General features: G+C 38.7%; 1 protein-coding gene across 5 annotated transcripts in view; it reads right to left on the bottom strand.

Annotated features, from left to right (window-relative positions):
- KIF6 (kinesin family member 6) overlaps nt 1-21,569 on the bottom strand; it is a 386,490-nt gene that overhangs the window by 304,536 nt on the left and 60,385 nt on the right. For all 5 annotated transcript variants that reach the window (XM_019830554.3, XM_006931669.5, XM_045057492.1 and 2 more), the window contains one exon: nt 1,829-1,976. In XM_019830554.3, the coding sequence (XP_019686113.1) occupies nt 1,829-1,976 (148 nt within the window). The remainder of the gene's footprint in view (nt 1-1,828; nt 1,977-21,569) is intronic.

The following is a 21,569-nucleotide window of genomic DNA, read 5'->3' on the forward strand; positions in this document are numbered from 1 at the left end:
GTGGTTTAGAATAATGTCAATGACAAACAGATATGAAAACAATGAACTGGGCAGACGGTAGATACTTGGAAGACAGTTAGACTTTTAGAACTATATTTTGATATTCACAGACAAAATTTTAAAAGGGACAAATATATTTTCCATTAGGAAAGGATTTATTTATTCTGTTTAACTTAATCAGGGAAATTGGCTTCATTTGTCCTAAGTTTCAAAGGATTCTTTGAAATTAATCAGGATCATTTGTCTCTCTCTCTCTCTCTCTCTCTCTCTCTCTCTCTCTCTCTCTCTCTCTCTCCCTCTCCCTCTCCATATATATATATACATATATACATATATATATATATATATATATATGGATATAGATATTAATGGCTATAGTAACTGAGCTCATACATTGACCATGTACTATGTGCCAGGACAATATCTTTATAGATAGAGTATGTTCAACCCTCAGAAGCAACTCCATAAGCCTGAGACATTAAGTGACCACCTCAAGGCCACATGCTGTAAGTAGTACATTTTCTCAGAACAAGGTTGGTCTGCACCAACTGCAATGAACTTTCCAAGACAACATAGTTCCACATTGAGCCACAGCAGCAAAAACTATTAGAAATTATGTTCCCAGTCTGTGAAATCTGGGAGCAAAACAAAACAGCTAATGTCAGAAATAAATGAGTAAATGAAAAGACAGGATCTGAATCCAACATACACACTATACTCAACTCTTTCTCTTCTACATTTTCTGGCATGCAGTGTTGGCATGTTTGAGCTAGTGAGAGATGAGCTGAACTAATGGGTAATTGCTACTTTATGGATGGAAATTAGAATTATGCAGATCTCAGCGATTTCTTCTCATCTTTGCAACTCAAAATGCAAAAAGCATACAGTCAAGAAAATTTGGAATAGCTGTTACACTGACCTAGTTAGGACATTTGTTACACAGAATTAATACAACCAAGTAAGTGTAGGAGTGAGTAGGGATGCTGGAGATCCTCTAGTACAATTCAATTCTTACTTTCACAGAGGGAAAAACTGAAACCTAGAGAAGTTAAGGGAAAACTGAAATCCAAGTTCAGAGAAGTTCCTTAACTCATTATTGTTTAAATACAACCAACAAAATAAAGCCAGTCTGAGATACAGAGGCAGTGTATGTAGTGGTGAAAAGCACAGGGTTTGGCATCACACAGACCTGGGATGGACCACCAGACCGGCTACTTATAAGGACCCAGGGAAAGATATTTAGACTCAGTTTTCCCAACTATAAAAGTGGGATAAAGATACCTGCCTTGTTAATTGTATTATATGTCGTATTCAATACTAATAAGGCAATAGGCACTTAGAGACACACATAAATGATGCATATAATATAAAGAACTCTTCATAATAATATTAATTGCAATAGGATATTTACTCTGGTAAACTCTTCTGGGCTTCTGTCACAATTGTGAAAAAGGTACAATCATATCATCTTACTCAGTGCTTTAGTAGCTGAAATAAAAATGTCTTGGTAAAAGGACATCCAGTTTCTTAATGGGGAATATAAGATGTTAGTTGGGAAAATGTGTTATCTGTTCTTTTAACCTCCATGGATGTATCAGAAGAACTCTCTTTCAGCCTTTGCTGAAACAGCATCCCTTTAATGAGAAGCACCTTAATTTCTACTTCTTCAGCAAAATCCCAAACTTTCCTTAAATATAAAGGCCAGAGTTATTACACAATAATACTTCCTCATTTAGATATAATATAATAAAATGTCACAATAAATTTTTTACCCACTGTAAATTTCTGCTGAATATATCAAACAGAAAATGAAGTTAAAGTTTCATACCTTTTGTAATTGCTCAAAAATGTACGACAGTGTCCTTGGGATAATGCCTCTGTCACTGTAGCGTTCTGCTCCACCCGTGATGGTGAATGTCTTACCACTGCCTGTTTGCCCATATGCAAAGATGGTACCATTGTAACCTGCCAAGACACTAAAGAAATGGCACACTTTTAATATCCAAATGGCTAATTGCACTTGTATCGAATGGCTTGTATTCTAATAGCAATCTTATTCAACACGATTGAAACGATATTTATAGAAATTTCTATATATGAGTATCTAGCTAAAATAACTGGTTTTTTTAGGCAAGAGTATCAGACACCAATCCTTTTTTCTAAGAAAGGACCTATAACTCAAATGGAGTCCAGTCATCTTAAATAGTTTCTTTTGTTAATCTGAATAAAATTTTTATTTAGAATACTTTTGTATTTACAGAAAAGTTGCAAAGGTAGTACAGAGTTAACACATACCCTACACCTAGTTTCCCCTATTGTTATTACATTAGTATTGTACATTTGCCACAGCTAAAGAATCAATATTGATGTATTATAAATTGTATTAAAATGCCTTTTGTTTTTATATAATGTCTTTTTATTTTTTTCCAGCTTTACTGAGATATAAATGACATATAACAAATGTAACTTTAAGGTGTAAAATGTGATTATGTGATACACAAATATACCGAGAAATGAGCTCCACAAAAAGGTTAGATAAGACATCCATCACCTCACATAATTATCATTTTTGTAGGTGGTGAGAACATATAAGATCTATACTCTTAACAACTTTCAAATATATAATATATGGTCACTGTGCTATACATTAACCTGTGGAACTTACACATCTAATAACAGGAAGTTTTTACCCTTTGATCAACATCTCCACATTTTCCCCTACCCACTAGCTTCTGGCATCCACCATTCCTTTCTTTATATCTGTGAGTTCAGTTTTTTAGATTTCACATGTGAAGGAGAACATACAGTATTTGTCTTTCTCTGTCTTATTTCACTTAGCATTGTGCTCTCAAGGCCCATCTATGTTGTTGCAAACAGCAGAATTTTCTTCTTTCTATGGCTGAATAATATTCCGTTGTACATATACCACATCTTCTGTATCCATTCGTCCATCAGTAGACATTTAGGTTTTTCCATGCCTTGGCTATTGGGAACATGCTGCAATGAACATGGGAATGCAGATATCTCTGAGAGATTTCATTTCCTTTGACATATACACAGAAGTGTATATGTTACTGGATATGGTCCTTCTATCTTTAATTTTTTTTTAAGGAAACTCCATACCGTTTTCCATAGTGGCTGTACCAATTTACATCCTCACCACTAGTGCATAAGAATTTCCTTTTCTTCACATCCTTGACAGCACTTGGTGTCTCTTGGCATTTAGATAATAGCCATTCTAACAGATATGAGGATATATCTCATGCCTTTGGTTTGCATTTCCCAGAGGATTAGAAGTACTGAACACCCTTTTATGTATCTGTTTGGGCCATTTATATATCTTCTTTGGGGAAATTTCTATTCAAGTCCTCTGCCCATTTCTTGATTAGATTTGTGACTTAACATGTGATCTATCCAGGAGAATGTTTCATGTGTGCTTGAGTAGAGTCTGTAATCTGCTGCTGTTGGGTGAAATGTTACATATATGTCTGGTAGGTCCATTTGGCTTAAGGTATAGTTCACATCCAGCGTTTCCTTATTGATTTTCTGTCTGGATGATCCATCCATTGTTGAAAGTGGGGTATCAGATTCCACTACTATTATTGTATTGTTGTCTATTTCTCCCTTCAGATCTGTAAATATTTGCCTAATATGTTTAGGTGCTGTGATCTAGGATGCATACATATTGTTATATCCTTGTGATAAATTGACCCTTTTATCATTATAAAATGGCCTTCTTTGTCTCATTATCGTTTTGGCTTAAAGTCTATTTTGTGTGATAGAAGTATAGCTACTCTTACTTTCTTTTGGTTTCCATTTGCAGAGGGTATCTTTTTCCATCCTTTCCCCTTAAGTCTCTGTGTGCCCTTAAAGCTGAAATGAGTCTCCTGTAGGCAGCATATAGATGGGTCTTGTTTTTAATCCATTAGCCACTCTATGCCTTTTGATTGGAGAATTTAATCCATTTACATTAAAAAGAACTAAGGCAAAGTAAGGACTTAACTAATACCAACTTATTCATTGTTTCCTAGCTTTGTAGTTCCTTTGTTCCCTTCTTCCAATTTTCTTTTCTTTTTTTTTTTTAATGTTTATTTATTTTTGAGAGAGAGAGAGACAGCACAAGCAGGTGGGGGAGGAGCAGAGAGAGAGGGAGACATAGAACTTGAAGCAGGTTCCAGGCTCTGAGCTGACAGCACAGAGCCTGACGTGGGGCTCAAGCTCACGGACCCTGAGATCATGACCTGAGCCAAAGACGGACACTTAGCCGGCTGAGCCATCTAGGCGCCCCTTTTATTGTCTTTCTTTGTGAAGTGATTTTCGCTGTGGTATACTTTGATTCCCTCCTCTTTATCTTTTGTGTATCTACTATTCATTTTTACTATCAGTCCCATTTTTTTGTATCTTTGACATCACAATTTACCTCTTTTCATATGTCTTCATTAACAAATTATTGTAGCTATAATTGTTAGTACTTTTGTCCTTTAATCTTTATACTACATTAAGTAATTAGCATAACACCATACTATATAGTATTAGAGTATTATGAATTGCTTAGACTTGCCTTTACCAGTATGCTTTATATTTTCATATCTTTTACCCAGACAGCTATGCTGGGTAAAGTATTCTTTGTTGGCAGTTTCTTTTTTTTCTTTTTCCAGAAATCTGAGTATACTGTCCCATTCTCTCCAGGCCTATAAGGTTTCTGCTGAGAAATCTGCTGATACCCTTATTATACAGGTATGTTTTTCTCTTGTTGCTTTTAAAATTCTCTCCTTGTATTTGATTTTACCAATTTTATTTTAATGTGTCTTATAAAAGATCATTTTGGTTTGAAATTATAGGGTCACCTATTAGCTGTATGAACATGGATGTCCAAACCTCTCCCCACATTGAGAATTCTAATCCATCATTTCTTTAAACATGCTTTCTGCCCCTTTATCCCTCTCTTCTCCTGAGACTTTAATAATGTGAGATTGTTTCCTTTAATGGTATCCCATAATTCAGAAAGGTTCTCTTCACTCTTTGCGTTTGTTCCTTTTGCTTCTCTGACTAGATAATATCAAATGATATGGTTTCTAGTTAACTAATTTTTTATTCTACTTGATTGAGTCTGCTTTGAAGCTTTCTATTGAATTGTCAATTCAATCACTGTAGTTTTTAACTCTAGGATTGGCTTTGCTTGTTGTTTTTTTTTAATGGTTTCTATTCCTTTGTTGAACTTCTCATTTTGTTCATGTATTTTTTTCCTAATTTCATTTAGTTGTGTTTTCTTGTAATTCACTGAATTTCCTTAAGAGGATTATTCTAAATTCTTTGTCAGATAGCTCATAGATCTCCATTTCTTCAGGGTCAGTTACTGTAGCTTTATTAGTTTCCTTTGGTGAGCTCATGCCTACATGGGTGGATATGGACACTGGGTCCACAGTGGCTGACCAGGTACTGGGGATCACTGGGGTAGGTCCAGCATCTGGATCTACAGGGGCCAGTCCAGTGCGAAGATGGGCTGGGAGCCTGATTTCATGGGAGCCAGCCTGGAGGCTGGGGTCCAGGGGCCAACCTGGCAGTAGGACCAGCCTGTAGTCTTAGGCCATGGGAGTTGGCTTACACCATAGGGCATGAGGGGCCAAGTTGGCCTGCAGTGACCAGTGTGATGCTGGGCAGGTCAGGAACCTGGGTCTGTGGAAGCCAGCCTCAAAGCTCAGGCTTCAGGGCTTGGGCTGGCATTGGAGAGGGCTGGCATTGTGGGTTTGGTGGGAACCAACCAGATACTAGAACTATAGGAGCCTGAGGCCATGGGAGCTGGCCAAACAGGGATGGGTTGGGATCCTGAATTTGCTAGAGTCTGCAGGGAGCCTGATATCATGGGAGCTGCCTGGGGCTATGGAAGCTACCCAGCCCCAGGGTAATCAGGAGCTTGGTTTTATGGGAGCATGTTGGTAGCCTACTGTTGTAGGAGCTGCTTGGGGCTACAGGAACAGGAAGGTGCTAGGGTGGGCCGGGGGATTGGATTCTCATAGCCTGCCAAGAGTCCAGGACCAAGAAATCACCTGGTGTTATGGAAGTTACCTGGGACCATGGGAACTGCCTGGGGCCACTGGAGTCAGCTGATGGTGGGATAGGCCAGCACGGGTAACCACGATAAAGTCAGTTCCTCACGTCATTCTCCTCCCAAGGGGAGGGTGTCTCTCTCAGCTGCTAGGATGCCCATGCTTGGGGGAGGAGTAACGAGGTAATGTCAATCTATCTTTTCCACCCTCTAATGCAGTAATGGCACTATCTTTCCTACCCTCCTCAATGTGTCTTCTTTTTCTTATCCCATCCCAATGCTGTAATTCCTCATCTGGAATCCTTAGCTTTTGCGAAGGTATTTTCAGGCTTGGTAGTTATTCAAATTGATGTTTCTGGGAGGGAACAGGTGCTAGAAATTTCTATACTACCATTCTGCTGAAGTTGCTCTCCTAATTACTTTCTTCATCTTTAGTATACTGGGCTTGAATCAAATAATATGTTGAAGATAAAAGTTCTGAGGAAAGCATATGTATAATTTGGAAACTGCAAACCCGACACCTGGCACTTCATGTGGCAAATACGACACATGGTCACCTCCTAGAATACCAGGTACAGAATGTCTGCCACTACGTACCTTGTAGTGTAATTCCCTAATTGAATAGTCAGCACCAACTGTAAATCCTCTAAGAATTTCCCTCTTCAATTTTCTTGTAATGACTTTTTGGTAGAAGATACTAAGCCATATGTGTTCTTTAGTCCTACAGAGCAGCTTTTGATTTAATGGTGATCTTAAGAATCATGAGTCTTCCAGACTTTGAGTGATATTACAAAGCTGCAGTGACCAAGACAGTATGGTACTGGCACAAAAATAGGCACACAGATCAATGGGATAGAATAGAAAACCGAGAACTAACCCATACTTATATGGTCAATTAATCTACAATAGGGGGGAAAGAATATGCAGTGGGGAAAAGACAGTATCTTCAACAAATGATGTTGGGAAACTGGACAGTAACATGCAAAAGAATGAAACTAGGGCACTTTCTTATGGCATACACACACAAAAAACTCAAAATGGATCACCAAATGTGAGACCTGAAACCACAAAAATCCTTGAAGACAACACAGGCAGCAATTTCTCCAACATCAGCCATAGCAACATTTTTCTGGATATGTCTCCTGATGCAGGGCGATAAAAGCAAAAATAAACTATTAGGACTACATCAAAGTAAAAAGCATTTGCACAGTGAAGGAAACGATCAACAAAACTAAAAATCAACCTATGGAATGAGAGAAGATGGTTGCAAATGATACATTCAATAAAGGTTTAGTATCCAAAATATAGAAAGAACTGATACAATTCAACATCTAAAAAACAAATAATCTGATTGAAAAATGGGCAGAAGGCATGAACAGACATGTCTCCAAAAGAGACATACAGATGGCCAGCAGACACATGAAAAGATGCTCAACATCACTCATCATCAGGGAAATGCAGATCAAAACTACAATGAAATATCACTAACCATCTGTCAGAATGGTTAAAATCAATAACATAAGAAACAAGTATTGGCAAGGATGTGGTGAAAAAGGAGCATTTGTGCACTGTTGGTGGGAATGCAAACTGATGTAGCCACTGTGGAAAATGGTATGGAGATTACTCAAAAAGTAAAAAATGAACTCCCCTATGATTCAGTAATTGTACTATTGGGTATTTACACCCAAAACACAAAAACACTGATTCAAAGAGATACATGCACCCCTACGTTTATAACAGTATTTATAATAGCCAAATTATGGAAGCAGCACAAGTATCCAACAATAAAGAAATGGATAAAGAAGATGCGGCATATACATACAATGGAATTTTATTCAGCCATCAAAAAGAATGAGACCTTGCCATTTGCGACAACATGGATGAAGCCAGAGAGTATAATGCCGAATAAAATAAGTCAGTCAGAGAAAGACAAATACCATATGATTCCACTTATGTGGAATTTAAGATACAAAACAAACAAGCAAAGGAAAAAGAAAGAGAGAAAGAAAAACCAAGAAACAAATTCTTTTTATTTTACAAATGTTTTTATTTATTTTTGAGAGATAGAGCATGAGTTGGGGAGGGACAGAGAGAGAGGGAGACACAGAATCTGAAGCAGGCTCCAGGTTCTGAGTGGTCAGCACAGAGCCCAATGCGGGGCTTGAACTCATGAACCGCGAGATCATGACCTGGGCCGAAGTCGGACACTCAACTGACTGAGCCACCTAGGCACCCCAGAAACAAATTCTTAACTACAGAGAACAAACTGATGGTTACCAGAGGGGAGGTAGGAGAAGGGATGGGTGAAAGAGATGATGAGGATTAAAATGCACACTTATCATGATGAAAAAATACAATTTAAGGATGTTAAAAAGAAAAAAAAAGAACACTGGATCTTCTCAGCCACCGACTCTCTTCTGTCTCTCTCTACTCTTCTCCTCCCATCCCTTCTTGCCCCCTCCCCTCCCCTTCTCTCCTTTTCCTTCTCCCTATCTCTCTCCTCACCATACAGACTTTTCATAGTACACCTGACATGATTCAGACTTTCACAAATGGATCTTTCCTCTACACTGTACAGAATAGCAAACTGTTATAGCATTACATTCTTTTTTGTTACAAGTAGCCCCTTCATCTCTGAGATGTTTTAATCCAACGAATTATGAAGTTGTCAGCTAATGGTACCCTCATTGTGAACAGATGTTTGATAGAAGGATCCTCTGAGAATCACCCCTCACTGTTCACGCTGGTATTCCTGCTGTAATACTTCTGCTGAGATACTGCCCACAGTTCTATGCTTTCGCCATGCTTTCATGATTGTATGTTAAGTGATTTATCATCTCCATGCCCTCTCTAAACACACAGGTTTTGCTTAGAGCTTTATTGTGAAGTAATCCGTTAAGTCCTGGGTGGGCACCTTATACAACTAATTAAGCTAAGAATAACATCTATAGCAACAATTCAACGCATCTTTTGCTATGTAGGTAGAAGGTGTTACCGGTACTTACAAACTTAAAGGACTTAGCACATTAAGTGAATGAAAATGGATTACTACTGTGTGGTTCAACTTTCCCTTTCTGAGACACTCAGTTAAGTTTTCTCCATGTGTCTTCACATGGAATTAGAACTACAATGATGAATTTAGCTAGATGATAACAGAATCTTTCTGCTCAACATTTGTTGCCAATGATATAGCAATGTTCTATTAGCAATTATCATTTGATTCCATGATATCTCTTGACCACAAATGCTCTAGGTATATGAAGTTGATAACTTTAAGAATAAACCTTTAGGGGCGCCTGGGTGGCGCAGTCGGTTAAGCGTCCGACTTCAGCCAGGTCACGATCTCGCGGTCCAGGAGTTCGAGCCCCGCGTCAGGCTCTGGGCTGATGGCTCGGAGCCTGGAGCCTGTTTCCGATTCTGTGTCTCCCTCTCTCTCTGCCCCTCCCCCGTTCAAGCTCTGTCTCTCTCTGTCCCAAAAATAAATAAACGTTAAAAAAAATTTTTTTTTTAAAAAAAAAGAATAAACCTTTAAAGTGCCTGGGTGGCTCAGTCGGTTAAGCGTCCGACTTCGGCTCAGGTCATGATCTCACGGCTTGGGCTCTGTGCTGACAGTGCAGAGCCTGGAGCCTCTTCGGATGCTGTGTCTTTCTCTTTCTCTGCCTCTCCCCCGCTCACACTCTGCCTCTGTCTCTCAAAAATAAATAAACATTAAAAAAAAAAGTATGTCAGTTCCACCCATACATACTCTATGGCTATTTATTTATTACATAGTTACAATGAAAAATTAAATGGGAAACATTTATCTCCAGTTCTTTTCTGTAGAGCATTCTCATCCCAATTCCATCTTGTGCTTCCTCTCCATTGAACACTGGACAATTTCATATGCTTGTAGTCTCATCCATCCTAAGAGAAAGTACTAACGAAAAATAAAGAGAAATGGTGGAGTCAGGACCTCTGAGAATCCACTCCTCCACAATAATAATGAGAACAGGGACAAAAATTGTCAAAATCAAGTTTTTCAAAATCCTGGAAGTTCTCCAAAGGCTCACAACAATCCAAGGGGTGTTTACTCAAGTAAAATGGCTGAATCTCAGTAAGAACAGTGAGCTTTGTGACATGTTAACTTGACCATTCCCACCTCCCTCTCCCCGGTCCCCTAACGGCCTTGAAAAATAACAGACTTGCAACCACAAAACCGAAAAACAGAAGCACAGCAACCACTGGAAGAGGTAGGATAGGTTGGGAGCAACCCAAAAAGTCCACAGAATTGTACTTCTCTGACAGCTCCCTGGAAAAGCCCCACTCACAGTACTTGGCTTTGGTGACCTGACTTGGTTTATTCAGTGAAAAGAAGCCATATCCCCATGGTGTTTGTTGAAAACAGATCAGTTGCAAGTGTTCACCATCACAGTTGCCCTAGGCTGCATGTGGTACCAGGAAGGCCAGCAAGAGGGTGAACAAAAACTTGAAATAAAAACCTGCAGAAAAGGAGGTCTATAAGAGGGGTTGAAAAGTTATGACATATTTTGGGGACTCTAGAAGACCACATACATATACAGGACTATGTGCATACCCAAGAGAGATGAGAGAAGGTCCTTATATCTCTCCTCTGGCTCACCTTGTAGGCCTAAACAAGCAGGAAGTGAAAGCTGAGACAAAATTATAAATTTATGGAGCACTGAGATCAACACGTACCAAGAGCCCCTGGTTCAAGGCATATTTTAAAAAATCTCTCTGTCCAGTCACTACCTGACCACTGAGCTTACTGAACAGAGATTTCAGAAGCCTCATACAACAAACCATATAAGCTTTGTAGAATGGGTCCCTAAAACTTACTAAACAAACAAGCAGCTGCACCAATGGTAACAAACAACAAACCATGGGGAAGGTTGGAATCTGATTTTCAGAGCTGTCATATTATATTACTCAAAATGTACTACAACAACAACAACAAAAATTATGAGATGCACAAACAGCAAAGTATTTCCTAGGCACAGGAAATTAAAAAATTAATAGAAACAGCTCTTGAGGAAGCCTAGATTTTGACTTCTAGATAAAGAGTTTAAGTTAGGTATTATAAATAGGTTTGAAGAACAAATGTAAAACATGTTTAAAGGATTAAAGGGAAGTACGAAGATGATGTTTCACAGAAAAGAAATATGAATAAAAAGACAAAAATTATTTTAAAAAAAAAGAATAAAACAGAAATTCTGGAGTTGAAAGGTAAGATAATTGAGAAACAATTCACTACAATAGCCAATTTGAGTTGGTAGAAGAAAGTAAATTTCAAGACAGATCAACTAAGATTATCCTGTCTGCACAACAGAAATTATAAAGAAAGAAGAAAAATGAACAGAGAACTCAGAGATCAACATGTGTATAAAGTCCCAGATGGTAAAGGGAGAGAATGTTTAAAAAAATAATGACCAAAAACTTCCCCAATTTGATGAAAAACATTAATCTACATATCCAAGAAACTTGATAAGCTCAAAGTTATCCAAATCTAAACACATGATAATCAAACTGTCTAAAGACAAAGAAATCATGGAAGTAGCAAGAAATAAGTGACTGATCACACACAAGGAATCTTCTACAAGATCAACAATGGATTTCTCATGAGGAATCGTGGAGGCCAGAAGATAATGTAATAACATATTCAAAATGCTTGAAGACTAGTTGGGAGATCTTGCTTTGCAAAAATTAACAAGGCTCCCAAAATTTATATTTTAATTTTGTTTTCAGTGTTTATTGTTACTGTGCAGAAACATAATAGATTTTTCTATGTTGATTTTGAACCCTGAAACTTTTGCTGAACTTGTTTATTACCTCTTGTCATCTAACAGTGGATTGCCTCGGATTTGTATACACAAAATCATGTCATCTGTAAATAAGCATACTTTTACTTCTTCCTTTCTAATCTAGATGTCTTTTTAATGCACTGGCTAGTGACAAATTCTCTCAGCTTTTGTTTACCCAGGAATGTCCATTTCTCCTTCACTTTTGAAGAATGACTTTTTACAGAATCAGAAGACTCTATTTGCAAGTGGCATGGTCTTGTACATATACAGAAATTCCCAGGAATCTATTATAGAACTATTAAAAACAATAAACAAGTTCAGCAAGGTTGTAGGGTATAAGACTTAATGTGAAATAGCAGGACTCTCCCCTCTGATCAATAGGTTCCTGAAAAGTCCCTCAAAATTAGAACTGGCTTCTTTGCAAAAATCAACCAATTTCTCCAGAAATTTATATGGAAATTCAAGGGACCAAGAATAGACAAAACATCCTAAAAAATAACAAAGGTAGAGGACTCACGCTTCTTAATTCAAAACCTACTACAGTAACAGTAACCAAGACAGTGGGATACGGGCATAAGGATAAACATACGCATGAATGGAATAGAATTGTGAGTCTAGAAATAGACCCTTATGTTTACAATCAGTTGATTTTTGACAAGGCTGGCTACTGACAAATACGTATACACCACACACACACACACACACACACAACTAGAATATTACTCAGACATTAAAAAGGAATGAGATCTTGCCATTTGCAACATGGATGGACACACAGTGGGTATTACACTAAGTGAAGTAAGTCAGACAGCACAAGATAAATACCGTAAGATTTCACTTATAAGCAGAATCTCAAAACAAAAGAAATGAACAAACAGACAAAAAAACCAGACTCTTAAATACAGATAACAAACTGATGGTTTCTAGAGGGGAGATGGTATGGGATGGGGCAAAAGAGATTAAGGGGATTGATTGAGAGGTACAAACTACAAGTCATAAAATAAATAAGTCATAGAGATGAAAAGTACAGCAAAGGAAACACAGTCAATAATACTGTAATAATGTTGTATGGTGACAAATGGTGGCTACACTTGTGGCGAGCACTGAGTAATGTGTAGAACTGACAAATCAATGTGTTGTATACTAATATACAACTTTGAAACTACTAGAACTTTGTATGCTGATTATACTGCAATAAAATTTTAAATTAAAAAGAATACATCAGAAATTCTGAGAGTAAAAAGTAGGCAAAGGATTTGAATAGATATATCTCTAAAGACAGTATCTAGATGGCCAATAGCACATGAAAAGATACTCAACATCATTAGTCACTAGGGAAATGTAAGTTGAAACCACAATGGGATACTCATTTTATACTCACTCTAGGATACCTTAAAAAAAAAAGACAACTACATGTGCTGCTGAGGATCTGAAAAAATTGGAAACCTCATACATTACTGGTGAGAATATAAATGGTGCAGCTGCTTAAAGACAGTTTTGCAGCTCCTCAAAATGTAAACACAGAGTTACCAGAAGACCCAGAGCTCCTAGGTACATGCCCAGGAGAATGGAAAAGGTGTCCACACAAAAACTTGTAACGAATGCTCATAGTAGCATCATTCGTTATGGCCAAGAAGTGAAAACAACCCAAATGTTCATCAGCTGATGAGTGGATAAACAAAATGGGTCATATCCATACCATAGGATACTATTTGGCAATGAAAAAAGAATAAAGTGCTGATATATGCTACAGTGTCTGATCAATCTTCACAGCATGTTAAGTGAAATAAGCCAGTCACAAAAGGTCATATACTGTGTGATTCCATTTATATGAAATGTCTAGTAAAAGCAAATCCATAGAAATGGAAAATCAATTAGTGGTTGCCAGAGGTCGGGATACGGGCAAAGTAGAGGAATGAATGCTAATGGGTATGGTATAGGGCTTCTTTCGGGGTGATGAAAATGTTCTAAAATTAGATCATGGTCACTGATAGTTGCACACTTGTACTAAAAACTACTAAATGCACACTTTAAAGTGAATTCTTTGATATGTGAATAATCTCTCAACAAAATGTGGTAACAATAACATAATAAAGAATCTATTCCAAATCGGTACAATTAGATGTGTTTCAACACCTTAGCAGTAGCATTTGTAAAAGATGGAATAGTAATTAATAAAAGAAATGAAAAGCTAATGATACATTTCAGCACTGAAAAATGGGATGGACATTTTTGGTGAACAATATTTCTCAACTTCCTAAAATCAACAGTGCAGGCGACTGCCTAATACATCCCAAGCTAGAGGCAGTTCTGATATGTAAATAAATCAATGTTTTATAAACCAGTGTTTGATGATCAGATGAAATCTCCAGAGTAGACATCCTCTCCTTCCTTTTGCAAAATGCATTTTCCCTAGAAATTTAAATTACAAAGCTGAGATACTTTGTCATTTCTTATCTCTTAATATTTGCATGAATAAAACAAAAATAAAAGCTTCTACCCTCTTGGAAATTATAAATTGAAGTCTTACTCCACAAACATCACACGTGCATGTCAGAAAAAATACAAACCATTTAAGTTGAGTTTTTCACTTTTATTACTCTTTGTTTGTTTAACTAGACTCCAAGTAGAGGAAAGCTGTCTAAAAGTATCTGCAATAAAGTGAGACCTCATTTTGTTTACCCAGATGAGAAGGCTTTAAGAATCTCCATATACAGTGTCTAAATCAAAGTAACCAGCAAAAAATTATTATTGTGATGATAATTTAGTTCACTGAAAAACAAACATGATATTTTAGTCTCTCAAATCTGAAGACAGCATTGCTGAAAACAGCAAAGCAATGGGATCATGGATTTTATAACTGGTATCATGGGAGGCCTTCTAACTACTTTTTGTCCAACAGAAGATTCCCTTCTAAGGTATTTCTGAAAACCAGATATATGAGCTCTGCTTAAAGAGCTGTTAGATTCAGGAGCAGGATAGAATCGGAGAATCCAGGTGGATTCATTTTTCAGGGAAGAGGAAGAGGTGAGGTGGTACTTTAAAAGATAATGCAGGGAGCGCCTGGGTGGCGCAGTCGGTTAAGCGTCCGACTTCAGCCAGGTCACGATCTCGCGGTCCGTGAGTTCGAGCCCCGCGTCGGGCTCTGGGCTGATGGCTCAGAGCCTGGAGCCTGCTTTAGATTCTGTGTCTCCCTCTCTCTCTGCCCCTCCCCCGTTCATGCTTTGTCTCTCTCTGTCCCAAAAATAAATAAATGTTGAAAAAAAAAAATTTAAAAGATAATGCAGTTTAGCCCTAGAAATACTAAGAATCCCAGAAAAAAAATACATACCTATATTTTTAAAAGCCATTTATTGGAACATATTTATTCACTCAGAAAATGCAAATAAATCAAACAACACGAAGAACAGAATTTTTTAAGCTAATAGAAATCATACTATATTTATATTCACCTTGACTAAAAATCTTTGCTCAATGTCAACAAGACTCACCAGGAATAGAATTATCAAAATCAAGGCCTCTACTTTATTTTATTATTATTTTTAATGTTTATTTATTTATTTTGAGAGAGACAGAGCACGAGCAGGGGAGGGACAGAAAAGGAGAGAGAGGGAGAGAAAGAGAGAGAGAGAGGCAGACAAAGAGAGAGAGAGAGGGAGACAGAGAGAGAGAGAGAGAGAGAGAGAGAGAGAGAGAGAGAGAGAATCCCAAGCAGGCTCTGAGCTGCCAGTGCAGGGCCTGATGCAGGTCTCGAACTCATGGACTGTGAGATCATGACCTGAGCCCAAATCAAGAGCTGGAGGCTTAACCAACTAGCCACCCAGGTGCCCCAAGCCCTCTATTTTAAATATATAATTACCCTATTACTCCATCTTGCCTTTCAGACAGTTCTAAAAGCCCAAGTAGCTGAAATTCACTTAGTTTGATTTCGTTTTGATCCTCAGAACAGTTCATTGCTCTCCTCTGCTGCTCAATTCCTAGAATAAAATCCCTCTTACACAGCTTCATCAGTTCTTTGGTGTAGCCCAGTATCTTTCATAGAGAATATGGAAAGGAAACTCTTAATTATTTCACTTTCAGAATATCTTGGAGTACATAATTCACCAGCCTAAGTTTTTAAGAGGAATTTGAACCCCAAACAATAACAACTCATCATTAACACAATTACTACAACTCAGTTTTGCCAAATATAAAAATAATCTTCCCACCTGTTCAGCCAAATGAGCATGCAACTTGGAAAATTTCCAGCAAATTTTGGTTATGGGGCATTCCCTTTGCTATAAAGGAGAGGGAGGGAGAAAAGAAGTATGGGCGGGAGGAGGGGAACCTACCCTTCTGGGGAGGTAGAGAGGGCAGCAGACTTGGAGACCTAGAGTCTTATGTCCAGCAAGCTTTCTTAGTCCTTCTTCTTCTGGTAACAGTCCTGCCCCCACTCCATTCTTTCAGCTCCTGAGGAGCAGACTGATGTGTGCTGATTCAGACATGGTCAATCATGCTACCTCCTTCCACCATGGTCCCTCCCCCAACCATGTCCCCATCTGAACAGTCACTATTCCAAGATGATGAGCCTCAAGCAGAGCAAATAAGAGTCCTTCCTATATAGATTTTTGCGGGGGTCTTTAAATTAAGGCTGCCAGAGGCCATGTCTCCTGCCCTTCTGTACAAGGAAGCAGGGCCAAGCAAAGGTCAGATGGGTGGAGAAGAAATCTTGGCTGTGTCGGGTACTTAAAGTGGCAACAACCCTGATTCTGAAAGCACCTCCATTTCTCTGAGCTCACCCAGGTATGTGAGCCAAGAACTCCTCTCTTTTCTTTGAGTTGGAATTCTGTTATATATAACCAAAAAAGTCCTAACTAATGCAAAGTTTCTGCAAAACATCTTTTGAACCTTGGCTTAGACCACAGGTCTCAAGCTGGCAGTGAATCTTGCCTATAGGAATGTTTAAACTTATCTAAATGTGAATGGCTTTAAGTGGGACATGTGTTCCCCCGCTGGCCACTGTCCTCCAAACTCCCTATTGTCTTAGACTCACTTGCTTCCCAAACGCATGATACCCGTCTAGACTTGAAGGCGGGGCTGCATCGCTGCACACTGAGGAAGTGCCAATCTCGGTGTAGTCCACATGGCTGCCACTGCTCCCCAGAGCTGCACAGTGTTTAGTCATTCACATAGGCTCCAGTGAATCACGCCCCCTTGAGGTAGGTAGGGTGGGAGTTCTGGTTAAAGGCACCTGAGTATAGTTCCCCTGGGGGTTTAGACCTCATCCCTTCGAAAGGTATGTTCTGGCAATATCATTCTGAGGTCTTGGGAGCTTCACTTGTATGATATACTGATCGAGTTGTAAATCCTGATGCAGAAATAAAGTAGGTGACATAGCTAACCTCAGCTGGCCCAATTCAAATTATTAGCTATTTGGGGAAAGGGAATATTCAATGCAAGGGTGTCCAGATTAGAAACAATTAACTACACATCCAAAGCATGTTTTTGTCAGAAAAATGAAACTGCAAACGTAGGTTAAGTGGTAACTGATATACTTGGGATCATCATTTAATGCTTTCTGGTAAGTGCCTATGGGCAAATTGGTTATCAGACTAGGGTCACAAATCTGAGGCCCACATACCAAATTTAGCCAGTAGAACATTTGTTTGCCCAGCACTGTCATGCTTAAAGAAATGAAAACTGAATGCTCTTAGCCCCCAAGACCTGTGCTCCCCAAGTCAGACACAGACACCACTACTCCCAACTGCCCTCACTGGCTTACTACAGATTAGCTGCCCACCTTCTATGGAATTTTGAGCTTTGCAATCCCTGGGAGAAAGTACCTCAGATAAATACTAAGAGAGTAACACAATGGTTAAGAGAAAAAAAAAAAAAAAGGAAACTAAGCTAACCTCTAAGAATGATATGAATAAGGACAGATGTTCGCGTTTGAAACCCCATAGGAAATCCCCTCATACTGTCCAGAGCCTAAGAAACAGATCAGGTATGTCTCCCATCACTGCTCACATTTTCTAAGTTTTAAAATGGTACAGGAAAACAGGAATTTGGGGTGCACTCTTCTCAAACAGTCACTTTGGCACAATCAAGACTTCCCCTCTTGGATGTGTCACAAAAACAGGATCAGCAACCGCCTGTCTTGACTGATTTGCAAATTCTCCTCCTTGGACACAGGGGCTAAGAAAGAGGACCTTCTGAGTTTCCTTTCAGCTCTATGATTCTCAGGGATTTGTTCACAGTCTTGTCCCAGCTACAAACCAAACTTTGCAAGAGGCAAACACATCATGGGGTACATAATCCAAACAGTCTCCCTTAAAAGGATCCTCGAGATCTTAAGCACACTAAACAACTTTACATCCATAAGTTCATGGACCAAATCCAGGCCAAAGTGCTCTCCAAATGAGGCTGTTTATTATTTCCCAAGTTCCAGAAGAAACCATTTTGTTTTAGTATTAATAATAAGAAGCTTAAATCTGGAAACATAACAGAGATGCATGGAACTTCAATAGAAGAAAATGAGCCCTTCTGAACATGATCCAGCTCTGAAATGTTTCAGTCTGAAGTCCAGTAGACTATATTAGAAAGTAAGGGCTGCGTTTTTATCTTATTTACATTATGAAAAATGCATTTACTACAGCATTTCTGACAGATTTTTTTTTGTGACCCTTGAGAATAAACACTTAGATTCATTAAATACATAATCATTTTCAGATGACCATCTAAGGAGGCAACTCAAACGAAGCAACAAGAGTTTTTTTTTTTTTATACAGTAATGTGGAAAAATCCACTGTCTACAGAAATTTATTTCAGTAGAATCTTGCATAAATTCTGAACTTTCATTTCACGTTTCCTTTGTAGGGAGACAAAAGAAAATAGAAAACACTTTTCCCTAAAATTGTAGCACTGGGTTTTCCATCAGTAAATTAATCAACCACATTTTTAAAGCACCTATTATCCTCTATTAGAAGCCTGGTACTATGTTCTGTGGGAATTTATGGGGGGGCGGGGGGGAGGGGGACAATGCAAGGTAAAAAGAAAATTATTAACAAGATAAATATCTTTAAATACATGAAGATGTGCATACATTATGCCTACATAATCTTTTAATTTACACATTAATCTTTAACAAAAAAAAAAAAACCCACATGGTTTATTTGTAAACATATCTGTGGAGGGATAAGAGTCCTCTGTGAGGATTCCCTGGGGATTCCATTCTTTTCCTCACTAGGCCGAATAGAGCTTTGGGGCTCACAGGTTGTATGAGCAGGTCTCAACAGAAATGCAGGAACCCAAGAAGTGGGGAAGACAGGCACAGGAAAGAAGGGACACAGGGGCCTACATTCTGGGGAAGAGTTGTCTAAACAGTTCTGAAAGAGGTGGAGGGTGGGAAACAGAGCTGCAAGAGAGTAGGGGAGGCGGCAGGGGGTGGCCATGGGTGTGGAAGATGCCAAGAGAAGCAGCAATGGACAACGGGTACCGAAATGAGTGCGAGCCATTACAAACGGACCCCCTGCCTTGAGCACTTCCTTCCTTCCTTCCTTCCTTCCTTCCTTCCTTCCTTCCTTCCTTCCTTCCTTCCTTCCTTCAGAGCCCTAATAGGCCTGACTTTGGTGTTTCTTCAAAGGTGAAGGCGTACACAGACTGGACCACATGGAGCTATAGTTTATATGTGAGTTACAAGCCTTTTTCTTTATATGTGGAGTCTCTGAAATAAGACCATGTAATTTGGTTTCAATTTTGTGTGAAACAGAAGACAACTTTCACATTCTTGGGAAAATCTAGACACATTTTGATTTCAATGGACAATAATTAAGGTGCGGGGGGGGGGGGGAATGCCGTCAAGGACAGAAAGATACATCTCACGAAGTTGCTAATCAACCTTCACTGTGGTTTTCATTATATCATGCATACACAATTATCTAATGAGATTTAAGAGCCGAGAGTCTGAGGCAGAAAGACTTGAGCTGATTGGGATCACTCACAGAGGAAGGAGGGGAAGGGGCAGAACATGAGGCAGAATGTGGGGGGGCCAGATCATTATTTAGCTGACTGTCGTGATGAGTAATGTCAAGCTCATCCCGCAGGCCATGGAGAGCTGTTGAAGCGTTTCTACAGGTGAGAGGTGGCTGACTGGTGACTCGTGGTCACTACGGTGGCAGGAGAGCAGATAGGAGAGGCTGGGAAGCCATCATGCCAGGGCCCTTCTAGGAGCACACTGTGAGATGAGACATGAAGAGACCACGAGGGAATAGTTCAAAAACTTTTGTGAGAAACAAAGTTTCTACTATTAGTTTATGAACAGTACAGTTGAAATACCATCTTATCAAATGCTATTAACAGCATGGTCTCAATAAACTAAAGCCTCTCTAGTCTTAAAGCAGTCAATCAAAATTTATGTATCGACATTTTTCTGTTGCACTTCAAACCCCGTTTGATCAAAACTGAAGTCATTATTTTTTCCTCTCCAACATAGTCCTCCTCCCTCATTCTCTAGGGAACTTCTCCTGAGCCTTCTCTTTATAATCCCCACTTTAAGATGGAACACAAAACAAAACAAAACAACAACACAGAGCCTTAGAGAAGTTAAGTACATCATGGTCACACTTAGTAAATAAGACTAAAATCAAGGTCTGATTCCAAATAGAATAGTTTTTCTACTGCCTAAATGAATTATACAATGAATCTGACCACCTTCTTTTCTAAACTTAATAATCGGTGCATTCGATAGAATCATATCCAGTGAAATATTCATCTTCAAGTTGCTTTCTTCAAAAGTTCATAGGAAAAAATACAAATATGTAAGTCATAGAGATTAAGTCTACTGACTTCATTTAAACAATAAATGTGAGGGCTAATTAGAATAAAAAGATTAATACAACACATTGAGTTATATACAATTAAATTATCCTTTCCAATACTTTTCATTTGTTCTCATCTTAAAGCCACATCTTTATGCTCACACTACATGTAGTGAGCATCTTACAGGTATGAATATAGTGCAAATTTACAATCCTTTCATCCTGAGTACCTTGATTTGTACCCTGAGTACACAGCAAAATCCTGCAAAGTAGTATTTCAGAACACTTATTAGTAACTAGGATGGTTAAAGGTAAGGACAGAAAATTAACAGCAAAAAATCTGTATCACCCATTTGAGAGAGAAACAAAAGATGTGCTTTTATGTTCATAATAGCATAGAAAACAGAACAGAATGGCTAATCTGTTCAAGGTTTCCCTCCTGGATGAAGCTATCAAAGACAGAAAGTACCAGAAACTTGGGGAACAGCCTCTAGGAAAGGCAGAAAAGTTTTAGAGCAGAAAAAAGGACTTGGATATTTTCCTTAATGTCTTTTGAGGCCTGATCTAAAAACTCTTTTCAATTCCCTATCTGGAACCCAAGGATCACAAAGGAATTGAAACTTGCAATGAGTGGCTAAATATATTTTACATAAAAGGTAAGGTCAGGCTGTTGGTAGGCTCTTAAAATCTAAAAGAGAGGGAAGGGCAGAGCCACTTCTTCCCAAGTTCACAGTTAGCTGACTGTTACAGAGGAACAACAGAGGGCTTTGTGAGGCTGCAAGAAAAGAAATTCCAGAGAATTTCGGTGCGGGGTGGTTTCACAGATTTCTCTGGGGAGAAAGCTGGGAACATGGTCCTCTGAATGCACAGGAAAGAGAAAAACTCTTGGGATACACTAGGAATCGAAGCAAGACATTTTGAAACAATCCC

This window comes from Felis catus, chromosome B2, assembly GCF_018350175.1.
Source record: "Felis catus isolate Fca126 chromosome B2, F.catus_Fca126_mat1.0, whole genome shotgun sequence".
Classification (NCBI taxonomy): domain Eukaryota; kingdom Metazoa; phylum Chordata; class Mammalia; order Carnivora; family Felidae; genus Felis; species Felis catus.